Here is a 22983-nt window from a genome sequence, read left to right as displayed (position 1 = left end):
GGGATGCAGACTTCATTCTTTTATTCAGAATTATAAGCATTTCAGAGGCCCTCCTCCCAGATCCCTCTTAGGCAAAGTCTGGCAGCTCTCCTAATGGTGCTGTGGCACCGGGCTCCTCCTGCGACCAAGGTTCTCGCCTCTCTGACTGATTCCCAGTCTCGGGTGGGCCGTCCCCTTAGCCCCGCCCCCCCGCAGACGCTCTCCAGTGGGCGGGGCCTGTCTCACTCTTCACCCACTCCAGCCCCGCCCCAGTCCACAGCGGGTACAGTCCCTCACAGACCACAGAAACCGATTCAGAACTACTTTATTTGAAGAAATCTTCTTCTAGAGTTCTAAACACAAAATGAAGGCTCTGAGCAAGTGCTTCATAGGCATCAATGTATTTATATGACTCATATGATGATGTTTACATTTTAAGCCACACTTGAATTTGAACTCAATATAATCTTTTTAACAAAGTTATCAGTCATAACAAAACTATTCATTCTACAAATAATCGTTTTTCCTGGAATGACCACTAGATATGAAAACATTGTAGAGACATCTAAAGAGCCCCTATAGTTTTTATTTAAAAAGTGACACAATAATGCAAATTACATTTTCTTTTCTTCACTAGTAACAAACTCTGACATCCACTTGAGAAAGCACCAGCCAACCCTACCGAAGTAATTTCAGCACACTTTTGCACCTCAAAATTGACAATCGTTTACATTTCATCTGTCTCCTATAGGAATGGATAAAAATGGTTCTGTCAAGTACGGAAGTCAGCATGTGTCAACTGGTGTGTATTTTACATCATGTTCCAAAGTTAGCAAAAGAAAATGACAAATACTCTTATGTGAGTGAATCATAAGGATGGGAAATGCCCTTTGTTAACACAAAAGCAAAATGAACTGACTTTTAATCAGGACTCGTGTCTTAATGACCATTTATTAATGTTTATGGGCTTGTTTTAAAGGCATATGTATAAATGCACAGGCAAGCGGCTAGCCTCTCCCCTGGTCCTGACTGCCCTGGCTTTGCGCCTCCATTTCCACGGCTCAAGCTGCCGAGCCCTCAGCTACATAAGCTGTGCTGCCCAGGTAGGCATTTCTAAATAAAGAAGAGAGATTTTTTTTCAAAGAAAGAAAAAACAAAGCACAGAGAAGACTATGTAAAGTAGTGGGGGGGCCCACACCATCCAAAAATAAAAACGTGATGTTCAAATTTAGAGAAAAGCTGGTTCGTGACTGTGAGTAAATCATAAATGGACAGATTGGAGCCCAATGGAAGAGGCGGCCAAGCCAGAGAGTCCCAGCGTGTTTCTCGAAAGTGGGAATTTCTGAAGGATACTCTAGTTACAGTTACAGTGAACATTTTTACAAGGTGGTAAGCTCTTCAAGGTCAGGTAGCGTATGTCTATCTGTACCCCCAGTTCTTAGCATTATCCCGCACGTGACAGACATGCGGCAAACATTTCTGGGAATTGGAGAACTGAGCAAAATCCCCTCACTGCTTTCCAAGCCATTTTGGATAATATCTACTCACCTAATTCATTCACTCGCCTGTCTAAGGCAGGGATGACAAAAACTTCATCTCCCTTCAGACTGGTCACGGATGCCTGGAAGCAGGGTGACATGGGTTCTGAGATCAAGTCCTGGCACAGAACGGAAAGGAGGGCCACTCGCTCATCACGCCACCATGAGAGAATGGTGGCGCAGACATTACATATGCCCCGTCCCTGGCTGGGAGGAAGGCACTGACACTCACTCACCCCGATTACCTTTCTTGCTCTGCTGCCTCTCAGACACTCTGCCTTAAGTCACAGCTCACTGAATACTGGTTGACAGGGAAGGCCAAGGCCATTCCATTCGCTCTATCTGTGCTACCAAACAGGTAGAGTCATAACTTTACCTGGAAATTTGAAAACACAGCATCCACGATGTTCACTAAGTAATTATTTATTGAAAGAGAGTAAGCATGTGCTTGATTACTCTCTTTGTAAAGAAAGAGCTTTGTCCATCACAATACAACTTTAACCGATATCTGAGACATTTGGAATTACTTGAGATTTTGGTTCCCAAAAAACAACAACAAAAAACGGCAGACTTTAAACTCTTTGGTATTCAGGCTTACTCTTAATCTACTTGTTTCTTACTAGTATCCATAACCTTCTCAGGACTTCATTGTTATGACTTAACCAACACTGTTGAAATAATCAACTCTTTAACATTCATCAGAAAAAGTTTCAAAGAGCACTAAAGGGAGAGGCCTCTAAAACTAAGGGCGTTGAAAAGAAAGCCAGAAAGAATGACAGAACCACTAACCCCCACCACCAATCCACGGTCAGAACTCACTCTGCGGTTCACACCATTCTCAGTAAGATAGGGTGCTTCAGGCAGGATGGCTACCACTGGGGGCGTCCCATAACCCCCTCTCCATAGTGGGAGGGCAGTGCCCCACTGAAGCATCTTACAAAGGAAAGATAAAGCATTTAGAGAAAGGAAGAAAACAGAGAGATAATATCAAAAAGCAAAATCCTGGGGGATGAGGGGAGGTTCGCAAAGCAACTCTGCTTCCATCATAGGGAGAGTCCTCACTGTAACACTGGCACCAACAAGGGAGCAGAACTAAATTAAAACGACAGCACAGCTGATTGCACAGCAGGAAGGATGAAGTCCCAAACCTACGGACATTGCACAGTCCACGTGCCCAAGCACTGCTGGCAGTGCAGAGACAAAGCCTTGTTGGAAGTCTGCATACCTTGGAACTGTAATATGTCCACGTACACATACACACACAGAAAAATATGCACATACACACACACATCAAACCTGATTTATAAAAAGAGCTTGGTGGATCAGAGTACACTGACACTTGGTCCAAGAATCTAATTATCCGCATTAGGAAAACAGACTCAAAGAATGTAATCGGGAACGAGAACTTGTTGGCAGGACGAATATTGTATTTTATACAATGTAGTTATTTACAAGCTAATTGCTTGTCCAGACCTAATTCAACTGGCTATAATCTTCTGAATATACAAGGGTAAGCCTTAAAAAAAAAATTAAGTTCTGCAGCAACAGAAATTAACACTATCTAAATAAATTAGATTTTTAAATACATGTAATGAAATTATAGGTCACTAGAAATTCCATTCTATAATGAATATAAATTAATATAAACCTATTATTAAAGAACCATTCCCAGGAAGATTTCAGCTCAGTTTTTTTTTTCTTAAAGGCTAAGTATTTAGGAATAAATGGATATGGCTTAGAAACCCTTAAGTAGTGTTCTAAGTAGAGTACTGATAAGATTAGTTGGTGACAAGATACAGAGATCTGTCTCCATGTCCACAATAAAGGCTTACCTCATTTTAACTAGTAGTATTCCTGAAAAGTTGTGCAAATAAAATTTTTACAATCAGACCTTTTTTAAAAATATACTAGGAGGCCATGATTGTAAAGAGACCCTGTAGAGACAGACCCCTTAGATAAACTGAAGAACTGCTGACGTAGTCAACTCCTCTAGGCTGCATGTGCGCAGTGAATGCATACTGGAGGCACGCGGTAAGTGTCTGCGGAACGCATGAGTTTGTTGTGACAGTTCTTATTTTTCTGTGGGACTTTCTTAAAGTGAGGCACGCTGTAACTGGAATGTTAGAAGGATGGAATCCCGCACATAGTTTAACTGATCCTTTACAAGAGATCAGAGAAATTCAGAAAGTGTTTTTCAATCAAAATAAAATTTCTGTACGTATGTGTGGTGTATGTTTTTAAAGAAAGGCTGACCCATGCATGATTGGCAAAGCTTTTATCTATTGTTAACTGACTTACTGAAAACAAACAACTGCTGAACTGGGTTCCATCTGCTTTAACAACCAAGGCAGGGAGAACTCCTTACCCAACCTCAGCAATGCCACCAGATGCCGCTCCACCCCTGTGAGAGCCTCACCTCTCTGCAGCCATCCCCACCTCACCCCTCCAAAGCAAAGCATGAGTTAGAAGGCTAAGGTTAAATCAGAAAGATGCTTGATCTAAATATAATAAGATGTTTTTTCAATCTTAAAAAAAGAAATAACCGAGTCAAATACATTCAATAAAACTAACTGCTCGAAGCAACTGTTTTTCTTATTTGGCATGTCCTTCCCTTCCCGTCGAAATGAAAATTTAAGACCTTTTAAATAATATATTCTCTTTTAAACAATACAGACTGCCTAGCAATGCAACTTATCTGACCACAGAAATCTGTAACTCACCACATACATGAAATCAATGATTCTATTTGCCTATTTACTCAGCACCCAGAATTGCAAAAAAAAAAAAGACTGGAAAGTAGCCAAGAATGTTTTTATGCAACTTTGGGGAAGGAATGGCTGCTCGCAAGGCTTCCCTGGAGGGTTCCATCATTGTACCTTTCCTGAAAGGTAGTGTGCAAGTCAAACATCTGAACACAGAACCCTATTTTAAACACACTGGAAGGATATGTGAATATAATTGGGGGAGAGTAAGTGCTGATATAAATGTCAAGTACATTAATAACAACAAAACCTTCCACTTAAGGTACCAGCAAGGTTTCAAGTTACCTAAATAAAACAGATTTTAAAATGATCTTTACCGTCCACACCAATTATTGACTTTGGCCCTTTACTAAGCAGACACAAGGACTCTTCTTTGCAAGGATCAGTTTCAGTCACTGGACCAAGGGTATCACATCTGGATGAAAACATCATCATGGATTTGTTCCCATACTTTAAAAACCAATAATTAAAAAAATAATAAAGTTGGTCTCTTCTCCCACAAGTTTTCAAGTAATTAGTTCAAGTAAGCTTATTTACAGCTGTTGTATATGTGACTTACTTTAACCCACATTTTCCTTTTAGAAATGAGTCTCCCTTGAAATGAGACACTATATTTTTTTCTTTTTTTTCTTGAACCAGGTCTCTTTTAAATACCAAGTCAATTCAGTCATGTTTCTGTTTTATTGGGCAGATAAAGAGAGGAAACCAGCAAGTTATGTCCAAAGGCTGGAAAACGCCTAAATGCTTCCCAACTATCTGAAAAGATGTTGTACTTGAGGAAAACTCGATGTTCCAAGCTGGTCGATAGGGTAACGTCTCTGCTCATGATGTAGATGCCATCGTTATGAAGGGCGCAAGTCAAGTTAAGGCCCGATTTGGACGTGTTCTCCTTAAGGTAGAGCCACTGCCGGGTGACAGTGTTGTAGGACTGCACGGTGAGCATGTCCTCGCTCTGGCTGCTCCTCCGGTTGGGTCCCAGTTCATGGAGACACCCCCCCACGATATAGATTGTTTCTTCGACAGACACCATCTGCTGTTTGCGAATGTGGACGTCACACGTTTCAAAGAGTGTCCAGATGTCAGAGGAGGGACAGTACTGCAAAATGTTCATGTTCCGGTCTGAAACAAGAAAAGAAGCCAAATGATGCCACGGCCCTGAGCCACCCCACTGACGGCCCGGGGAGTCAGTGTGCCAACGCTTATCTCCCCCGAATAACCTGGTACGCAGAGGCAAAACTATTTCAGAAAAGCAGAGGTTGGGAAAACAGTTTTGGAAATGGCTGGGAGGAGAGCTGTCTGGACTCGTCCCCACCCACTTCCCGTTCATGCATGCTCCTTCTGGGGAGGCTCTCAGAATCACGAGGCCAGCAGGTGAGATCCGGGCACATCCCCTCCTCCTTGGCACCCTTATACCTTTTGAAACCACCAGGCCAGTCAACGTAAAAAGAATCAGAGCCTCAAAAATGTCATCAATACCTACAGACTACTGACTACTCAGTGCAGACAACAGGCTGAACCCCAAGAGGATCTGTTCTTGACAATGGCCTGGACCAGACAAAACAAGTGAGCCAGGCAGGGTTCTCAGGGGCTGTCAAAGGTAAAGGACACAAAGCCACAAGTCAGGAGAAAGGCAAGTCTCACCTCTGGCCTGCAAGCCACAGAATCGCTTGGCAATTCTGATTCCCAGTTGTCACACCAGAGACACACTAACAAAGGCCCTTCCCTCTTGTTGGTCTGTTTCACAGGAGAGCTTGACAGTGTGGATAAAATCAGATAGTAGAGAAAGAACTGCTTCCTCTGACATTATTTTGAATTATTAGCTATTTTAAGGGAAAATAATGCCTACTCTTTTTTTAAAAAATGCTTGTGAAATTTAAAATATTTAAAAAAAAATTTTTTCTTTCTCCTATAGGAAAGAATATATAGATTATTATAGCCTCACCAGGGGGAAAACACTGAGTTATCAGAAAGAATGAACTTTTTGTTTGTGGTTGTCTGTTTTGGGTTTTTTTATTTTGTTTTGTTTCAAGAGAGATGCAGGGAGAAACGGGGACACAGGACCATCGAGCTGCTCCTGTATGTGCCTGAGCGGGAACTGAACCAGCAACCTCTGCACTTCCTGACGATGCTCCAACCAGCCGATCTATCCAGCCAGGGCTTAATATATTGATTGATTTTTTTTTTTTAGAGAGAGACAGAGAGAGGAAGGGAGAGAGAGGGGAGGAGGAAGGGAAGCACTAATTTGTTGTTCCACTCAGTCATGCATTCATTGGTTGCTTTCTGTGTGTGCCCTGACTGGGGATCGAACACACGACCTTGTTGTTTCGGGATGACGCTTTAACCGACTGAGCCAACAAGCCAGGGCCACTGCTTGTTGGTTTTTAAAAAAACAACAAAATCTATCAGAATAAGAGACAGCTCAGCTTGGGAACGGACTGTACACACAACTGAAGTGTTCAGCATTCTGAGAGCCGCAGAAGCTGGCATGGCACTGTTCCTGCGACAGAGGACCCGCCAACAGCGAGCAAGGACCGAAGAGCTGGACCATCACGGCTGGCACGAGACAGGCGCCTCGGAAAGGGGCACAGAGGGAACGGAAAGGAGACCAGCCCTGTGTGTGCCCATGCCCCCACCCCGTAGACATTTCAGAACTGTTAACAGCTGCAGGAAACTGTCCTCCTGCTTTCCACCCACACTAACACCTCCCTGTTCTTCTTTTTATTGTAGCTGTTGTGATAAAGCTCATCTAGGAGGAAGCCCAAGGGTGTGGGTTGCCAATCTATCAAAAAAGTGCTCCTTAGTAACCTGGCTTCCCACCGCAGGAATAAAGGACTTATTCTTGGGCAGCTTCCTCTTCCACAGGTCCAGGCCTGAAGGTCTTTCCAGGTCCTCTGTAATCGTTTTCCCTCCTCACTCAACAGGGGCTCAGACCAGGACGAGGTGGTCTGAGTTGGAGGAATGATCTTTCCCGCTTTTACATTTAGAGTTGATTCTGAAGTTTAACAAATTTCCCTTCTTCCCTTTCATGGCTACAACTACTTTCAATCGAATTTTTAAGAAATTCTTCGGCGTCTGCCAAAGAATTATAATGACCAAATAACTATCATAAAAATCATGAAAGATAACTTACTAAATTTTAAAAAGTCGCACCTAACTTAAGAAGTCAGCAGGCTAAGAATCCAATTGTAAGTCCTGAATTATTTTTCATGACAATTTTAAGTACAAAAGCACTTTTAGGAAATACTAGGGAGAACCTAAGTGAAGGAGAAGGGGGCCTTCAGAGGACAAGTAACTGTCCGGCCCGCTCATCTCAGAAAACTCGTTTCCAATGCTTACACAAACACCCGTCCGCCCACAGCACCTAGCCATCCCATTATGGGGATCTGGCTTGAAGGAACTGGGACAGCAATCACCGTGGGTGGCCCAAGTGAGAAAGGCACATTAGTAATGGCTTTTGAAACTAGGAAAGACACAAGCAAGGGTTTTCCAAGTCAAATCTAAAGAATGTTTACTCAGCCTGGGTCATGGAAACACTAGGACACCTGCCAGCGGAGGACTCTGGGTGACAAGCTGCCTGTCAGAGCTGCACAGCCCTCCCAGGAGAGAAGTCCAGGGATACGTGGGTGCAGGTGAGCCCTGGGTGCATGCTGTGTCACAAAATCTAGGGAGGAACCAGAGCTCTTAGAAATGTTCGCAGGTGAGTAACTGTATTGGTGTCCTAGGAGAAAAGACACACATACACACAGGGGCACGTATGCCCACCCAGGAATCCCCTGGAGGCCATGGTTTGCTTACACGCGTATAAAGTTGACCACTATAACCTGAACATCAATGTTGAAGATAAGAGAATTGAGTGCTAGGTTTGTTTTGTTTTCTTTTCAATTATTTATAAAAGAAAAGCTGGTAATTATCTCCAGTGGACAGTCACTGGCGAGGGACATAGGCACAGCTTCATGGGTGATGAAAACTTGGGTGAAAAAATAAAGCTCACTGGTCCCCACGGATGCCGCCTTGTCACTGCCTCTTCTTAAATGCGCAAACATGCTACTGGTGGCGAGTTGAAGGGGGGGCCTAAAAAAGCTATGTCTACCTTCTAACCCCCAGAACCTTCGAGTGTGACCTTGTAGAAAAGGTCTTTGCAGATCATCCTGGGTTACCCAGGTGGGCTCTCAATCCAATGAGAAGTGTGCCCTTGTAAGAGACAGAAAAGACACAGACACACAGAGAAGGCGTGAAGACAAAGAGATGGGCAGTATGCAGCCACTAGTCAAGGAACACCTGGGCCCACCACAGCGGGAAGAGGCAAGAAAGGGCTCTCCCCTCAAGCCTGACAAGGGGGCAAGACCCTGCAGACACCTTGCCTTAGGACTTTGGGTCTCTAGCACTAGCAGGGAACACACATTTCTGTGGCTTTAGGCTACAAATGTGTGGTCATTGGTTAAGTCAGCCCAGGGGAAACTAAAACAGCACCCACTATCCTCCCCACCAAATCAACTGTTTAGAGCAGGGGTAGTCAACCTTTTTATACCTACCACCCACTTTTGTATCTCTGTTAGTAGTAACATTTTCTAACTGCCCACCCATTCCATAGTAATGGTGATTTATAAAGTATGGAAGTAGCTTTACTTTATAAAATTTATAAAGCAGAGTTACAGCAAGTTAAAGCATATAATAATAATTACTTACCAAGTACTTTATGTCAGATTTTTGCTAAGTTTGGCAGAATAAATCTTTATAAAACAACTTACTATAGTTAAATCTATCTTTTTATTTATACTTTGGTTGCTCCGCTACCACCCACCATGAAAGCTGAAACGCCCACTAGTGGGCGGTAGGGACCAGGTTGACTACCACTGGGTTAGAGGCTCACTCTAAAAAGTAATCAAAATCCTTTGCGCGCGCGTGTACACACACACACACACAGAGAGTAAATCAGATGTTCATAAAACACCTTATATTCAACTTCTTCCTCTAACATAAATCCTCAAACAAGACACCTTTGGTTATGGTGAAAAGAATTTGTCACCTACACTTATATTAGCATGTGGATTTCTGTCCTTTACAAAGTTACATACGGCAGCATACAACTGAATGGGGCCACAACTGCTCCATGCTGGTTACCAGCCGGGGCTGGAGAGCTCCGTCCTGCCCATGTCGTACCACAGAGGAGCAACAGGTTATTTCTTTCTGTCCAATACAGTAATAACTTCACTACCTCACTGTGGCGAAATGTCCTAAGGCTCTAGTTATTCCTCTTACTTAGGTTCTAGACTAGCGGTTCTCAACCTGTGGGTCGCGACCCCGGCGGGGGTCAAATGACCAAAACACAGGGGTCGCCTAATTTCCAATGGCTTTAGGCGACCCCTGTGTTTTGGTCATTCGACCCCTGCCAGGTTCACGACCCACAGGTTGAGAACCGCTGTTCTAGACATTACCCTTTTTCTTTCCACATTAACTATAAAATGCCCGCCAAAAATGAAAAACATACTGCACAGTTTAATAAACAGCACAGCCACCTCCCACCACTGGTCAGAAAAGATTCTTCTCATCTCGTGTTCTTGCTCCTCCTATGGTGAACAAAAGCCTAGAGCTGAGCTTCCGGGATCTATGGCTCATGCTTGTGCTCAAGGGAGATGATGAAAGCAAAATTCTACAAGGATGCCTGGCAATATATCCCACACTTGTAGATAGGGGGACTCACTGTGTTTGGGAAAAGGGTGGGAATTATCCAGCCCCATCATAAGATGACAGACTATATGGCTGGCTTTTTCTGGAGCAGAGAAGTACATGCCTCCTTCACAGCTCTCCCCACCCCCTCAATTCTCAAGTTCACCCAAAGGCATCAAAGGCCCCTCCTGTCCAAACCACCCATCATACAGGATGCACATCCTTCCAGATGTGTAAATATACAGTATGTGATGCACAAAGTCACACTTGTGTACACTGGAGTGTTTTTTCTGCCCCTTCCCCCGCCCTGCCCCAGGCTGCCAAAGCTGACATATAAGAGGACCACTTACCTCTGGTCGTATATCCTCCAATGACATAAATTTTCCCCTTACATTCACATGCAGAGAACTCAGCCAGAGGATTTGGTAAGGGTGCCACAAAATTCCACGCATCCTGCTCAGGATTGTAACATTCAACGTTAGAAACGGCCTGCCCACCGATGGCATACAGTTTTGAATTAACAGCCACAAGTTTGAAGTTAGACCTGAAAGACAGAACACAAGGGTCCACAAAGTCAGTTCTTTTGATCAGTGACAAATACGACAATGGCATGGGCTGCTAAAGAGTATGGAAGCTATTGGATAGCTCAAGAAAACTCACTCTCCGAGTTGGGTGCCATTCTGCCTGGGGACAGAGGAATGACCAAATGGCATCTCAGATTTCACTCTCATCCCCCAAAGTCCACAAGAATGGTGTATCCTCTAAACTTTAGCAACTGGAGATAAGCAATTCAATTTAACAAGACCCGAACTTGCTTTGCCTTACACCAGAGCCAAAGACACTTTGCAACTCAATACTTTCTTTTCAGGAGCAAGACCAAGTGGTACGGGGGAAAAGCACCCGCCCCGTCCCCTGGTCTCTCTATTCAAATGCTTATCTCATTGTTCCTCACTGTGGGTGCTCCGCCCTAGGTACACACCTGCACTGCTTACACAGACAGCACATGCAAATTTTGGTTGCTAAAGGGAGGTTCAAAGACCCCATGACCAAGAGCACACCCAAGGAGATCACTGTGCCTCCGTCCTCCATAGGAGGCCATCTTATATGGTGCTTCCTGACAGGTAAGGTGGGGAGGTAAGCACTGAAATGATTAAAATTATTCCAATCCAGCATTCTTAGGGCATTTACATGTTAACTCAACAAATACTTCAATCAAGAAGTGCTCACCTATCATAATATTAAATAATTTTTGAGAAGAGAAATACTCTGATTTCAAGTCCCATGTTCAGTAATGGAATTAAACACTGCTCCTAAGCTTTTTAATCCACTCGTCCTCTGACGGACACTTGGGCTGTTTCCAGATCTTCGCTATTGTGAACAATGCTGCCACAAACATGGGGGTGCATTTCTCCTTTTGGAGGCGTTCTATGGTATCCTTGGGGTATATTCCTAAAAGTGGGATAGCTGGGTCAAAAAGCTTTGGTACATATATACTATGGAATACTACTCAGCCATAAGAAATGATGACATCGGATCATTTACAATAACATGGATGGACCTTGATAACATTATACTGAGTGAAATAAGTAAATCAGAAAAAAAACTAAGAACTATATGAATCCATACATAGAAGGGACATAAAAATGAGACTCAGAGACATGAACAAGAATGTGATGGCAACAGGGGTGGGGAGTGGGGGGAGGGGGGATGGGGTGAAGAAGGAGACAGGGGTTGGGGGAGGGGAGGGGCACAAAGAAAACCAGATAGAAGGTGACAGAAGACAATTTAACTTTGGGGGAGGGGTATACAGCACAATCAAATGTCAAAATAATCTAGAGATGTTTTCTCTCAACATATGTACCCTGATTTATCAATGTCACTGCATTAAATTTAATAAATTAAAAAAACAAACAAACAAACAAAAAAACACTGTTCCTAGGCTTCCGACACTAAATAAAACTCTTGTAACTTTTGAATTGATGAGACACAATTCATTTCACTGTAGCACACAGGGATTAATGAAGCCCCTGAAGGCCAGGAAGGATGAAGGTTTGGAAGTGCTGGGTCAGTCTACCGTGTTATGTGCAACAGTCCCAAGTTTACAACAGTATGAGCAGCAGCACAATGCAACAGAAAGACCTGAGGCCCAAGTCACGACGCCCAGGTTGGAGTCCCAGCTCACTGGTAACCAGCTAACTGACGCGCGCCCAAGCACTGAACTCCCTCATCTCTAATGGGGCTAATACACAGCACAGGGCGCTCGAGACAGCGAGAGGGAACAGGAAGTACTACACAGAGATAACATACGAACACTATAATTTCTCCATTTTCTAGTATATGAAATAAAGAGGCCAGACCAGGTGAATTTAGAGGCCACATCTAATGCCAACACAATGATTTCTTCAGAAGGAACAATATCTGAAAAACGAATGGGAATAGTCTACATGTGAAGAAAGTCTGTAACAAGGCTAGACTAAGAAACAGCAGGCCTGGTCTCCCAAAAGGTTTTAATAAACACTGACACATTCATGATTCAGAACATACGTGAGTGATAGCTACCTACTAAAAAAATTAAGATTTTTAAAGGTGCTTGTACTGTTCATACTTAAGTAAACTTTAGTTTAGTTTTTGTTTTTCAAATCAGAGTGTGAATAGAGTACTCTTCATCAAGAAGCTCATATTGCCCATTAAACCCAGCCAGCCATTCAATTTTTCACGCCCACAGACCTCACAGAGGTGGCAGTTCCTGGGGGGTCTCTGGTTCATGTTGCTTACCTTTCCTACTGCCAATGGTCCTTAACATCTGACCATGATGCCCTCTCTATGTGTGCAAATTTGGGGGATCAAAGGAAATAAAGCTGGTAAATAAGCACTAAATTTCACCAGCCCACAATTTGTTTTTGCTCCCCATAGGTACACAGATAATAAATTTTGTCGGATTAAAACAGTTTGTAGCATTCATCCAGCATAATCATTTGTCCTGAGCAAACACATAAGGGGCTTCTCTTTGAAGCAGAATGAATAGGCAGTTAAAAGTAAACTCCATCTCTCCTGACCCCAACATGCTTGAATTCACTTGAAGAGAAAGGAAACATTTTTCAACACTGAATTTGTTCTGAGATGAAATTGCCACCCAAAAACAGACCACTTAATGAAGAGCCCTGCTAAGGATGATGAGCCCAGGCTTGTGCGGGGAAATCTCGGTTCCACTGTTTTGACAGCTGTATGACCTTGGACAAGTCACTGAATCTCAGCTGTTCTGAGCCTCAGTGCCCCCCCCCCCATGAAGTAGGTATGAGAAGAGCACACACAGTATCATACATAGTAAGAGTTGAAAAGAGTAACACATGCAAGAGCAGGTCACTTTGAGGGAATGCTTCTCTGCACGTCTGTCATAAGCCTAAGTTTCTCAACTTCAGGAGGATCAGTTTCTCATTTGTCAACTGCAACTGTGACTGGCCATACTGTACTCTGAGATTCTATTCTGTACAAAGTGCTCTCTCATCCATAAATTCTTGTCGTTTACCGCCTCATTTCCAACTTTCTGAAAATAACTATTCCACTCTTCATTTCCTGAACAATAAAGGTATGAATTCAAGCTATCAATTATTTTTAAAATTATGATCTCTGCAGTGTTTTTCTTAATATTGATTCCTGACATAATATATTCAGGAGGCAGAAAGAATTTTTAAAGCCAGATAATTTGTTATAGCTTACTTATAGTAAACTGAAATGAAAGCGAGAAAAGCTAGATGACTTAATTTCTACTTTACTCAGAAGAAACAAAAAGCTCTCTAAATCCTTAAAAGCTAAGTAACATAAATCATGGTAAACACCAGTATACAAATATCAGTAACTAACAAAGCTGCACACACTGTAGGGAAGCCGGGTAGCACAGAGGTCTGAGCCGCCGCGGGGAGGCGGGGAGGCAGGGTGGCGCAGAGGCCTGAGCCGCCGCGGGGAGGCAGGGTGGCGCAGGGGCCTGAGCCGCCGCGGGGAGGCAGGGTGGCGCAGGGGCCTGAGCCGCCGCGGGGAGGCAGGGTGGCGCAGGGGCCTGAGCCGCCGCGGGGAGGCAGGGTGGCGCAGGGGCCTGAGCCGCCGCGGGGAGGCAGGGTGGCGCAGGGGCCTGAGCCGCCGCGGGGAGGCAGGGTGGCGCAGAGGCCTGAGCCGCCGCGGGGAGGCAGGGTGGCGCAGAGGCCTGAGCCGCCGCGGGGAGGCAGGGTGGCGCAGAGGCCTGAGCAGCACAGCGTGCTGGCCCTGTATGTAAATGCGAGTTAATTAAACTCACTGAGCCTCAGTTTCCCCTTTGGAGAAATGAGGGTAATAATAATACTTACCTCACAGAGATGCTACGAGCATGAAATAGGAAATGAGACCTAAAGTAGTGACCATAATAAGCTGCCCAGAGTATGCGCTCAGGGCATGCATCCCATTGCTATGAACTGCTCCACAGAAAAGTTCGTTTCATTCCAGTGAATATCGAGTGAAATGACAAGATCCTTTCTCCCTCGCTCAGAAGAGGAGAGGAGTGTACAGTCTCTGACACTGAAGACCTCTGGTCTCCTCTTTCCCCTCCAGCCACCTACTTTCTGCCACTTCCTGATGTACTAACTTCCCCAGGGAACCCTGAAGGAGAGAGGTTAGGAAACAGTCACGGTTTCCACCTACCACCTTCTCTGAGACACTCCAGTGTACAAAGCGATTTAAACTGTTGGCCAAAATTATACTGGGAATGGGGGGCAGGCAATGAACAGGCACATAGTTTTCTTTCTTTCACACTATTCTTAGGCTCTACTGCAACATTAACCATGGAGCACAAAGTCTCTCGAAGGTTCCATGACTCTAGAAATGCTGTAAAATACCAAACTCTGGCTCTGAGGATGGGATGAGCTAATGCCATCTCTGCCAGGAGGCCGTTTGTTCAGCTTCTCTCCCAGCCTCGAGGTATTCACACCCAGAACAGGCGGACACGCCCCATTCCAATTTCAGAGCAAAAGCGCAGGGCAATAAAAGGGACTAGAAGCAACTTTAGAAATAGAGAACTTAGCTTGACCTGTGGTGGTGCAGAGGATAAAGCACTGACCTGGAGTGCTGAGGTCACCGGTTTGAAACCCCAAGCTTGCCTGGTCAAGGCACATACGGGAAGCAACTCTGAGTTGAAGCTTCCCGCTCCTCTCTCCCCTTTCTCTCTCTCTTGCTCTAAAAAACCCAACAAATAAAATCTTTAAAAAGAGAAATTAATGAACTGACTGACGGTGGCCACAATGGCTGGTTTCTGCAAGTTATCGTTAATTCAAGCGAGGAGGGAAAGCAAGCCATTTGATGGGCACGCAAACTTTTACGTGGGAAGAGTTATGTCCCAACAACTCCTGAGATCAAATCCACATTCGGACCACTGGGCAGTGTGGCGTACCTGGACTCAAAAGCATCTTCTCAAAGAGTGATGGGTACTCGCTGCCATTTTCAAGTGTGCGAGCACCTCACTCACCATGTCTTTTTTATCCAGTGCTGGTCATAGAGCACCATGATCTCCAGGGCGGAAAGGGCTTCATAAAATCCTGTAATCCTAGGGCTCTTGCCTATCCCTTGTTAATTAAGATTCTGGGATCACGGCACTGTTCAGTGCCTGGGGAAAGCAGGCTGCTCTGCATCTGACCCTGTTGTCAAAGTAAACAGAACAGACACGCCCCGAAAGCAGTGAATCAAAGTGGATGTGAAACGCTGTGGAAAACCTGCCGTTTTCACGCAGGGTCTAAGTCTCCTCCAGGGTTCTGGAACCCGTGTCGGATGCATTCACTGGAAACCACTGGGCTTCACTCTTACTTGTCTCATCATGTAAACTCAATTATAAACTCTTGTGGGCAAGAACCATGTCATCTTTGTTGTTTATCCAATGGTGACAAGAAAAAGGCCGGACATTTGGCTGTGGTGAAGCTGAGGCACACATGATACAATCTCGAGAAGCAGCACAGGACCATAAAATGTCCGCGCTCCATTTCTTGGAAGAAAATAATTTTTAAAAGGAAAATGTTTAAATCTGCATGAAGACGGTCACTGCCAGTCTATAAGCCATAACTTGTAAATAATCTATATAGTTATGCATATTCAATAAATATTTAAATTTTGGTTACTAGGTACAAACCTTCCTTGAGTAATCTACTTAACTTTCTGTGCCTCGGTTTCTGTCTCTGTAAAAAAATCTGCCTAATATAGTCCTTGTGAAGAATAAGTGAGATCATACATGCAAAATACCTGTAGTAGGAACAGTAACTAGCACAGACTAAATGTTCACTTAAACAGTATATATTATTTTTCAGCTATTCTAAATAACTACAATGGCTGTTATAGGATTAAAATGTTCACTATGTTACATTTTAAATGAATATAAAATTAGCCTGGCCAAGTGATGGCACAATAGATAGGGCGTCAGACTGGGACACTGAGGACCCAGGTTCGAAACTCTGAGGTCTCAGGCTTAAGCACAGGCTCACCAGCTTGAGTGTGGGATTGCCAGGTTCAGTGTGGGATCATAGACATGACCCCATGGTCACTGGCTTGAGCGCAAAGGTTGCTGGCTTAAAGACCAAGGTCACTGGCTTGAGCAAGGGGTCACTGGCTCAGCTGGAGACCCCAGTCAAGGCACGTATGAGAAAGCAATCAATGAACAGCTAAAGTGCTGCAACTATGAGTTGATGCTTCTTATCTCTCTCCCTTCCTGTGTGTCTCTGCCTCTCTCACGGGCTAAAAAAAAGAATATAAAATTACACATTGGATTTTATAACAGTAACATAAAAATATATGCCACAACTCAACAAACCATGCATTGCAAACATCTACTATCTTGGCAGTAGGCCTACATAAGCATTGAATAAGTAATTGGACCCACTGGAAGGGAGAGAGACAAATGTAAACAAAAACTTGCAATTCAAAGTGGGAGTTTGCTAGAGAAGCACAGAGTTTAAACACAAAATTAAGGGTTCAGGAAGGGACTGCTGGTTTTGAGTATGTTAGATCTGAATCAAAGGATGAGGGAGAGAAAGAAGGGTGCAAACGCCCCAGCTGGGTGACTGTGGCTAAAGCATCGTCCTGGCGAGTCAAGGTCACAGGTTCCTCTTCCAAACTAACTTATCAGTACTATGTAAACCTAATCAAAATCCCAACAGGACTTGGCAAGCTGATTCTAAAGTTTATGTGAAGAAAATGTGCAAAAAAGCCAAGAGAATTTAAATAATAATAATAATAATAATAATAATAAAAGGTCCTCTGTTCTACCAGACAATAAATACAATATGGGTGGGCAAAAGTCAATCAATTTACAGTTGTTTGTATGGCAAAAGACATGCAGGTTATGATTATTACACTAGCTTTATTAACTTAAAAGAACATCACTCACATCTATAAACCTTCTTTTGCTCAACCCATAGATTTCCAAGCTACCATAACTTTAAAATGTGTTATTGATGCAAGAAGAGCCAATCTGCCAATTTGAAAACAGGAAAATGAGCATGATGACTAGTTTTTCAAAACACAGTGAAAAGGATTGAGGCTCTTGGGACATTCACAAAACCTGTAATGACCTCACACTAAACCTTAAGTGAAAAATCCCAAGCAGATTCAGATCCAAATGTAAAAATGCAAAATTACAAACAAGATAATGAGACAGATGAGTAGTTATATATTCTCAGCTTATAGAATACTTTCTTTTGCGAGATAACAAGCCCACAGAACAAAACACAAATCTGACCACAAAAAAATTTTAAATATCTTCATATGAAACTGAAGTTCAAAATTGGAGCGTCACAGGCTAGTGCTGGCCTCATTTCATTGGGTCTGCAAAGTTTTTCTTCTTTTTTGTTGGTTTGTTTTTTAAATGGAGTAAGCTGCTAACATTTTAAAAATCAGGATATTGGTCCTGGCCAGATAGCTCGGTTGGTTAGCCTAACCCATCATCATCCCGAAGCACAGAGGTTGCCGGTTCAATCCCTGGTTAGGGCAGGCACATACAAGAACAGATTAATGTTCCTCTCTCTCTCTCTCTCTCTCTCCCTTCCTCTCTCACTAAAAATCAATAAAAAATAAATGTTAAAATAAAAAAAAAAAAACAACAACAGGATATCTAGTTGTCTGGTAACACCATTTCTCACTTCCACTTGGCAATAACTAGCTTTGACTGAGAGGTAGAGACCCCCTGTGGTGGGGTAATAGCTCTCTGGTTCATCACAACTCCCACCTTCTACTCACTGACTTTATGTCCCTCATCCCGGGTTAGGCATTTTTGAGCCTTATGATAAAATAAAGGCAAAGGAAAACATATGTAACATTACTTAACAGACAAGAAAGTAATGTCTAGCTACTTAAATATAACATAAAATATGAAAAAGATAAGCCAATTTTTTAGAACTTGGCAAAGACCACTTACAAAAGTATACAAGTGGCTGATTATCATATGAAAAGAATAATCTCTTATGGGAGACATTCACACCAGTCACCTATCCAGGGATCCCAGGAATTTGCCACAAAGAACTCATATATATCAGGTAAGGTATGCACACATATACCAAGATGTTCAATATAGTATTGTTTACAATGATAAGTGGAAGCAATCTCAATGCTCAAGAATAGCCGACCTGTGGTGGTGCAGTGGATAGAACATTGACCTGGAACACTAAAGTAGCTGGTTTGAAACCCTGGTCTTGCCTGGTCAAGGAACATATAAGAAGTAAACAATGAACAACTCAAGTAAAGCAACTATGAATTAATGGTTCTCTCTCTCTCTCTCTAAAAAAAAATCAATAAAATCTTTTTTAAAAATGCTCATGGATAAAAGAAAAGCTAATTAATTAAATTATGGTACATCCATGGGCTGGAATACTACATGGCTATTAACAAGAGTGAAGTAAGTTTATGTTTGTTGATACAGAAAAAACTGTCAGATACAGTAATGTTGAGTGGAACTATCATAAAGTGCTATAATAATCAGCATACTTAATCAATCTGAGTTAAAATATACATGTATAAGTTACAAGCCCTGGCAAGTTGGCTCAGTGGTAGAGCATCAGCCCAGTGTGTGGATGTCCTGGGTTCGATTCCCGGCCAAGATACACAGGAGAAGTGCCCATCTGCTTCTCCACCTTTCCTCCTCTCCTTTCTCTCTCTCTCTTCCCCTCCCGCAGCCAAGGCTCCATTAGAGCAAAACTGGCCCTGGGCGCTGAGGATGGCTCCATGACTTCCGTCTCAGGCACTAGAATGGCTCCGGTTGCAATGGAGCAACGCCCCAGATGGGTAGAGCATTGCCCCTTGTGGGCTTGCTGGGTGGATCCTGGTCGGATGCATATGGGATTCTGTCTCTGCCTCCCAGCTTCTCACTTCAGAAAAATACAATGAAAAAATGAAAAAATAAAAAATATACATACATGTATAAATTACATACACACCCCCATATGTATATCATATTCATTTTCCCTGTTAAACACTATCAACATATTTATATTTATATAAACATTTATAATTTAACATAAGTATGTATATAACATTTTTTACACTACAGTTTTTCATGTCATTTGCAATTTTTCTAAGCATGTATTCAGGGATTATGTGAATATGTTTTTTTTCCAAAAAGGACAGAAAGAGTATTCCAAAAAAAAAAAAAGGATTACTAAGGATTTGTCAAGAAAGAATTTGATGAGGTATTGTGTGACAGTTGTGGAGCTCGGGGAGGCACATAGAGCACCAGCTGATACATCTGGAGACACCTATATAGAGGTGAAAGACCACCTGCTGAGATCTTTAACCCTAATCTGAGCACCACTCATAACCATTGAATGTTTCTTTGTTGCTTCAAATAAAGCTCCTAGAATTTGATAAAAATAACACTTCTGATACAAAATTTAAATACACTATTATCTCAGCAGTAGAAATAATGCACTAAACAGGTGCTGGAAGAAGATACGCTAACCTGTAGATGGTTATTGCCTCTGGGAAGCAGGAACAGCAGTGATAATCTTTCTGCTTCTTTATTCTTTTCCATTTTCTAGTTTTCTAGAATAACTATGTATTATTTTTAACCATCAGAAAAAGAAACACCAAAATAAATTTTAGATTATAGCAGAAAGCAAGCTAGTGTTTCGCCCTGGCCTGGGGTGCTCCTCAGTGAAGTAAATATGTATGATGCCTCCCCCATTCCATTTAAGATTTTCTTTGACGGCCAGTGAATTCCCCAGCTCCCTGCTCTGTACTTCAGGGCAGGAAGCATGGTGGGGCTAGAAACAGATGGACCAGAGGAAACAGTATTCTTGTCCTTTCTTGGGTAACACTGATTCTTCTCCCTATTTAGGAATGGCTCTAGGCCACCTGGGGCCCTACCATCTTTATTTCCTACTGCCTCTTCCTGTATCTGCTTTGCTCTTGTTTTCCTATTCCTTTCCTGACTCCTTTCTCTACCCATGCCCCCACCCAACTCCTCCTTTTCTCTTCCTTTATTCAAGTCACCCAAGGTCATGCTGGGAGGAGGGCTTTGCAGAACGGGAAAGGAGAAGGTTAGAATGGGTGGATGTACTACCATAAGTGACCACTTCCAGGCTCAAGTTTTGCATCAGTAACGATGACTACCTGGGGAGGAAGTGAGATGCAGAAGCGAGAATAGCAGTAAGAAAGGCAACCCCATGCAGGTCAGATTAGTACAGTCCTAATGGTTATCTCCCAATCACAGAGTGCGTGCTGCCCCAGTGAGGAAGGCTTCAAATTCATTAACAACAAAAAAAATCTCCCAAAGTCAGTGTTACAGGTTACTTAGAATGTGTCATCATTCTAAGGATCAGAGCCTAAAAAATAAAAAATCTAAAAATAAAAGCAAAATTAAAGAACAGCTTTAAGTATCCTAGGAAACCACAACATACAGTGTGTCCGTAAAGTCATGGTGCACTTTTGACTTGTCACAGGAAAGCAACAAAAGATGATAGAAATGTGAAATCTGCACCAAATAAAAAGGAAAACCCTCCCAGTTTCTGTAGGATGATGTGGCAGCACGTGTGCATGTGTAGATGATGACATAACACCGTGTATACAGCAGAGCAGCCCACAACCATGCCAGTCGAGATGTGGACGGTCAGTCGAGATGTGGACGGTACAGAGGAAAGTTCAGTGTGTTCTGTGGCTCACTAAATTTGAATCCGTGACCAAAGTGCAACGTGAATATCAGCACGTTTATAACGAAGCACCACCACATAGGAATATAATAACATTACTCGGTGGGATAAGCAGTTGAAGGAAACCGGCAGTTTGGTGGAGAAACCCCGTTCTGGTAGGCCATCAGTCAGTGACGAGTCTGTAGAAGCTATATGGGATAGCTACCTAAGGAGCCCTAAAAAATCTGTGCGTGAGCCCACATCAAACTGCACTGAATAGGTATGAAACTGGGAGAGTTTTCCTTTTATTTGGTGCAGATTTCACATTTCTATCGTCTTTTGTTGCTTTCCTGTGACCGGTCAAAAGTGCATCATGACTTTATAAAAGTGCACCATGACTTGACGGACACACTGTAATTTCTCCCCCGACTGGGATAAAGGCAAAGAAAGTCATTTGCCTAAAAACACAATACCTGCAAGGAAACTGCTCAACTATTGGCTTCACTGGGGCCTCTTCTTCCTTGAAAGTTCTTGGTTCATTGGGAACTTTGCCAGAGTCAAAGCCAACAACAGCCCAGATGTCATTCCCACCTCAGCACAACCTACTACTGCTCAGTAAATATCAGGGGAATGAATAAATAAACAGTGAATGAATGAGAAAGCAGCGGAGCTCTGCTGGGTGCTTACCTCTTCTGGTTCATGGAGGCCACCTGCAGCCACTCGTTGGTGCTGGGGTTGTAGGAATGCGCAGCGGAGATCTCCTGGCTAGTGATCCTGTACCCGCCCACTATGAATAGGTAGTTGTCCAGGATGGCAGACCCGTAACCCCTGACATTCACCAGATCGGGGGGAAGGTTGTTGGCCAGCGGGAACCAACGTTCAGTCATCTCCTCGTACCTGAGCATGGACGGGGGTTCCCCCTGGTAGGGGTGAGGGGCCAAGGGTCCCCCCAAGAAATCCCCCAGGGCCACGAGGACAGGAGTGCCAGTCATCCGGGCCTCCTTCAGCCTCTGCTTCAGACTGACGTCCCCTGGGGCTTGAGCAGGAGACCCCAGGAGGTGGAACTGGGGCTTGCACAGCACCTCGTGGAAGTGGACCACCATGAAGCGCAGGCAGGCCTCCTGCAGGTCGGGCAGCCCGTACACCTGCGCGAGGCGGTACAGCTCCAGGCAGTTGGTGAGCCGCACCTGGGACAGCAGCAGCTGCAGCAGGGACGTGACCTGCAGGAAGGAGGCCGCTTCCACCAGCTCGGACAGCAGGCTCGCCTCGTCCATCTCCTCCTCCTCGGCCGCGCCCCCGCCCGTCTGTCCCCGCGGGCCCAGCAGCCAGCCCTCGCGGGCCCCGCCGGCGTTGATGAAGTCCAGCACCAGGCGCAGGCCCGGGGCGCTGAGGCCGCGCAGCTGCTGCACCTCGGGGCCGCCGGCCTCCTGGCCCAGGGCTTCGCGCATGCCGGAGCGGTAGAGGGCGCGGAAGTAGTCGCTCTGCTCGATGAGCTTCCTCTTGCTCACCGGGTAGCAGCGGTCCTCCAGGCGGATCTGCACCATCTCCTCCGCCGACATGGCTGGGGGCCCGGGGGCCGCCGGGGGGCCCGCCAGCTCTGCGCGCTCGCTCCCCCCGCCCGCGCTCGCCGGGTTCCGGGTTGGGCGCCGCCGGGCCGGCGTCGGAGGAGGAGACGGGGCGGAGGGGCCGCCTTTGCCGCCCGCGCCCGCGCCCGCCCGGCCTGCCTGCCTGGGTCCCGGCGGCGCGGCCGGTCCCGGGGCGGCTCAGTCTCGCTCCGCCGCGGCGGCGACGCTGCCCGCTGCTCCCGCTCAGCACCAAAAAAGGGCCGGCTGGCGCGCGCCGGGCGGGAGGCGGCCGCCGTGCTCGCGCGGGTCGTCCGGGGCCGCGTCCGCCGGGAGGGGATCCCCACCCCCG

At 44.6% G+C, this 22983-nt stretch overlaps 1 protein-coding gene across 1 annotated transcript; it reads right to left on the bottom strand.

Annotated features, from left to right (window-relative positions):
• Positions 1-695: 695 nt before the first annotated feature.
• Positions 696-22762, bottom strand: KLHL42 (kelch like family member 42). The gene is made up of 3 exons (XM_066368873.1): positions 21757-22762; positions 10297-10490; positions 696-5398 (listed from the first exon to the last, which is right to left on the bottom strand). The coding sequence occupies exons 1-3, from the start codon at positions 22626-22628 to the stop codon at positions 4947-4949; spliced, it is 1518 nt and encodes a 505-aa protein (XP_066224970.1). The 5' UTR covers positions 22629-22762; the 3' UTR covers positions 696-4946.
• Positions 22763-22983: the final 221 nt, after the last annotated feature.

The sequence above is a fragment of the Saccopteryx leptura genome, chromosome 2 (assembly GCF_036850995.1).
Source record: "Saccopteryx leptura isolate mSacLep1 chromosome 2, mSacLep1_pri_phased_curated, whole genome shotgun sequence".
Lineage (NCBI taxonomy): Eukaryota > Metazoa > Chordata > Mammalia > Chiroptera > Emballonuridae > Saccopteryx > Saccopteryx leptura.
This window is presented reverse-complemented; position numbering and strand designations above follow the sequence as displayed.